General features: G+C 52.0%; 1 protein-coding gene across 1 annotated transcript; it reads left to right on the top strand.

Moving 5' to 3' along the window:
- The first annotated feature begins 1231 nt into the window (after positions 1–1231).
- On the top strand, positions 1232–3708 carry LOC123131283 (putative wall-associated receptor kinase-like 16). Its single transcript, XM_044550988.1, has 3 exons — positions 1232–2126; positions 2203–2376; positions 2499–3708. The coding sequence occupies exons 1-3, from the start codon at positions 1232–1234 to the stop codon at positions 3695–3697; spliced, it is 2268 nt and encodes a 755-aa protein (XP_044406923.1). The 3' UTR covers positions 3698–3708.
- Positions 3709–4365: the final 657 nt, after the last annotated feature.

Genomic DNA, 4365 nt, shown 5'->3' with positions numbered 1-4365 from the left:
CTCCTCCTGCGCCAACCAGAACGCCAACAATATCGAAGGCGTTGGCTGACGGTGTCCTGGATTGAAGGGTGCACACCACGTTGGCCTGGCATTCATGGGCCGGGCCGAGGACCCGTCCACAATTGAAGATTGGTCCCCACATGCCGTGGCGCTCAACGTACTCAAGATGAAATCCCCTAGAGACTTGGCGTACACTTCAAGACGTATTTGAATGATTGGCATGTTTATCCCTAAGATTGTAACTAGCCATGTGTAAATCCTAGATACCGCATCGCCTATATAAGCCAAGAGGTTAGTCTATAGAGGTACACGTTCAAGGGTTTAGGAGAGATCACGAGGTAGATCATCATGTACTATGTATCCCATCCACAATCGATATTATATGAGCAAGGCATAGGGTTTTACCTCTTCGAGAGGGCCCAAACCTGGGTAAAACTGTGTCCATTTACTTCCTGTTAACCATCGTACCAAGATCACTAGCTCAGGGCCCCCTTCTGAGATCCGCCGGTTTTAGCACCGACACCGGCTTCTCCTCCACCATGACATCATTGAAGCGCGCCTGAAGGGGACACAGTCACAGCCCTAAGTGTCGACCCATCAGCTATCAAAGATTTAGTTGATGACGACGAAGCGGAAAAGATGACAGAAGTGCAAGACTTCAAATCCACTCACAATCCCCGCTTTGCTTTTGCAATGACCCAGGAATGGTGTTAAAAGTACAATTGAGTTTGGTTAGAGATAAGAAGAAATAAAGATAGAATTGGTTTACATCATACAATATGTGTCTTGTAGTCTAAGTCTCTCCCATAATTGTACTCTATATATACCCCTATGAAGCTGAGATCGGTACAGGAGAGAAATATTCAAGGTTTCTCTATTTCTCACCTAAGGAACATTGTGGGTTATTACAGTAACTTACATTGTTCATTGGTCATTTCGTCAAATTTTCCCATTTTTTTAGCAAACACGCTTAAGAAAACAGTATGTTGAACTGTGACAATCTGTGTCAAGCTGAACATTAGTAAGCAGATGAGTTGACACGGTCACATGGCTAATTGGCAATAGGCAATTGAATATTGATCCTCTTGACTACTTTCTGCGAGAACGCCATGCAAGACCAGCCAAGTCAAGCCTGCCTGATGCTCATCGGCTCATCGCATTCACATCCACCATCGGTCCATCTCCATCATCCAGCGGAGCAGAGCAACCAACAGAGGAGAACATGTCAAGGATGGCGACCACCACCATACTGCTGCTGCTCATCGTGCTGCCTCCGCTGGTGGCGGCAGCGGCGGCGGCTCAGCGCGTGGCGCTGCCGGGGTGCCGCGACAGGTGCGGCAACATCACCGTCCCCTACCCCTTCGGCATCGGCGCCGGCTGCTTCCGCGACGACGGCCAGCAGGGCTTCCAGCTCGAGTGCGACGACGACGGCCCCGGCAGCTCCCCACGCCTCGCCGTGTTCGGTTACAACCACCGCCTGGGGGCCCTCTCGCTCGCGGCCGGCGAGGCCCGCGCCTACCTCAACGCGACGAGGGAGTGCTACAACTCCACCGGCGGGCTCCTTGACCGGAAAGGCACGTTCATGTCCCTCGGAACTAGCCCTTACCTCTTCTCGTCCACCAAGAACCGCCTGGTGGCGCTCGGCTGCCCCAACCTCGGCTTCTTCGTCGACGCCGCCGGCTACTACGTCAGCGGCTGCATGTCCGTGTGCCGGCCGTCGCGGTACGTCCTGCCGGGCCCCTGCACCGGCGTCGGGTGCTGCCAGAGCGCGATACCGCCCGGGATCAGCTTCTTCGAGCCGCACCAGCGCAACTTCCCGCCGCAGCAGGACGACAACTCCGCCTTCATCAGCAACGCCACGTCGTGCCACTACGTCTTCCTCGTCGAGGCGGAGTGGTTCAGCTACAGCGACCGCGTCTTCCTCAACCGCACCGACGACTTCGACGTGCCCGTCGTGCTCGACTGGGCCGTCCGGAACGTCGACAACTGCAGCGCCGCCAGGCGCAACGCCACCGACTTCGCCTGCCGGAGCGCGCGCAGCGAGTGCTTCGACGCCGTCAACGGCCCCGGGTACCGGTGCAACTGCTCCAGCGGCTACGACGGCAACCCGTACCTCGACGGTGGAGTTAATACTGAATTTCAGTTGTGCTCTGTTACAACATTTGTGATTTGTCTGATCAAATCTTGAAATCGCTTTGCAAACTGAAGACATCGACGAGTGCAAACTGAAAGATGAATACCCCTGCTACGGGATCTGCACAAACACGCAGGGGAGCTACACTTGCCAATGCCCTTCCGGGACAAGTGGAGATGCCACCGCAAAAAATGGCTGCCGGCCAAAGGACAAGTTCACCTTAGCTCTGAAGGTCGTTACAGGTAACACATTCCACTTATCTTGTTGGTTCGTCCTACAATTTCTTTTACGGGATCCTATTTACAGATGATGTTCTTCCCGGGAATCTAAACCAATGATCAAGTATCCAATGTGTCATATCCAGGAGTCAGTGTGGGGGTGTTCTTGTTAGTGTTCATGTGCTTCTGGCTCTACTTAGGGCTGCAGAAGAGAAAGCTCATCAAGGCAAAGCAGAGCTTCTTCGAGCACAACGAAGGCGTCATCCTACAGCAGCAGATGCGTGGCACTGCCGGGGGAGGCGGTAGCGGGTTCAAAATATTCTCAGAAGAGGAGCTCAAGAAGGCGACAAACAACTTTGCCGCTGACCAGATCCTCGGTCGCGGCGGCCACGGCATTGTCTACAGAGGTGTTCTGGAGGACAAGACCATAGTGGTCATCAAGAAGTCCAAGATGATGGAGGCGACAGAGACCAAGGAGTTCGCGAGGGAGATGCTCATCCTGTCCCAAATCAACCACCGGAACGTCGTCAAGCTGCACGGCTGCTGCCTCGAGGTGGAGGTGCCGATGCTGGTCTACGAGTACGTCTCCAACGGCACTCTCTACCATTACATCCATGGCCGCGAGGGCCACGACACCAACAAGGCACTCGACACCCGCCTACGAATAGCGGCGGAGTCGGCCAAGGCGCTGTCGTACATGCACTCATCAGCCTCGCCACCAATCCTCCACGGCGATGTCAAGACAGCCAACATCCTGCTCGATGGTAGCCTCACGGCCAAAGTCTCCGACTTCGGGGCATCGAAGCTAGCACCAAGTGACGAGGTTGAGATTGCGACACTGGTACAAGGCACCTGCAGGTACTTGGACCCGGAGTACCTCATGACATGCCAGCTGACGGACAAGAGTGATGTGTACAGCTTTGGCGTCGTTCTTCTCGAGCTCTTGACAGGGAAGAAGGTGCTCTGCTTCGACGGGCCAGAGGAGGACAGGAGCCTTGTGTCCCGATTCACTACGGCCGTGAAAGCCGGCCAGCACGGCGAGCTCCTTGACGGTCGGGTGAGAGTAGAGATGGGCCCCGAGACGTTGGAAGAAGTTAGGCACCTCGTGATGCGGTGTGTGAGCATGATCAGGGAGGAGCGTTCGTCGATGAAGGAAGTTGCAGAGAAGTTGGAAGCTCTGAGAAGGTATCAGCGGAACCCATGGGGTCAGGCGGGTGCTGACCCGGAGGAGGGGCAAAGCTTGCTTGGCAGAGACATAGAGCAACAACGTGATGTGAATTATATATTCAAACCGCAAGACGGGCTCAATCTTGAAGAGGGCAGTACATACACTTTTAGCTTGTAGTTTTTTTTTCTGTGAGGGTTTTTAGTTTGTAGATTGTTCGAATGTTTGCTGGACTCCTTTTAAAGTCGACACAAATGTGTAAAGTCTTTTGTGTCTAACAACAGAAATGTACATTAATTCCATCTGAAAGGAATGCTCATTAACAAAAGAGAAATGCAACTAAAAAATAAGAGAGAAATGTACCATGCTAAAAAGGTGTAGGGGACATGCTCCTCAGAAGTACCATACGACAGACTCTTAATGATGAAAACAAATCTTAATTCCGATGTTTGATTTGTAAGTTATGGCTTTTTAAAAATTCTAAAATCTGAATTAAATGCTTCCACTCCTGTTCACGTGGGTACTTTTGCAGTCACTTTTACTCTTTTTTTCCTGTTCAAGTGGCACTTTTCTTAATATGGATTCGGCAGGGCAAACTATTTTCAAATATGCCCGGCTACTTGGGACGTCTAGTGAGTAAATGGCCACTTGCTAGTGAAAGATAATAAGCGTTCCTACTCCCTCGAGGGGAGCCGCGGTTCTGTTTATATTGATTGATGCGGCCGAAGCCAAGCTTGGAGTACAAGGAATATTACAAGGAGTTTGAGTAGAAGGAAAGGAGTTTGAGATGCTACGGAAACATATTCTCTAACACCCTCCCTTAATCTTAACTACCCTAGATTAAGATT

The sequence above is a fragment of the Triticum aestivum genome, chromosome 6A, assembly GCF_018294505.1.
Source record: "Triticum aestivum cultivar Chinese Spring chromosome 6A, IWGSC CS RefSeq v2.1, whole genome shotgun sequence".
NCBI classification, from domain to species: domain Eukaryota; kingdom Viridiplantae; phylum Streptophyta; class Magnoliopsida; order Poales; family Poaceae; genus Triticum; species Triticum aestivum.
The sequence above is the reverse complement of the archived record's forward strand: the minus strand, read 5'-3'. Positions and strand labels throughout refer to the sequence as shown.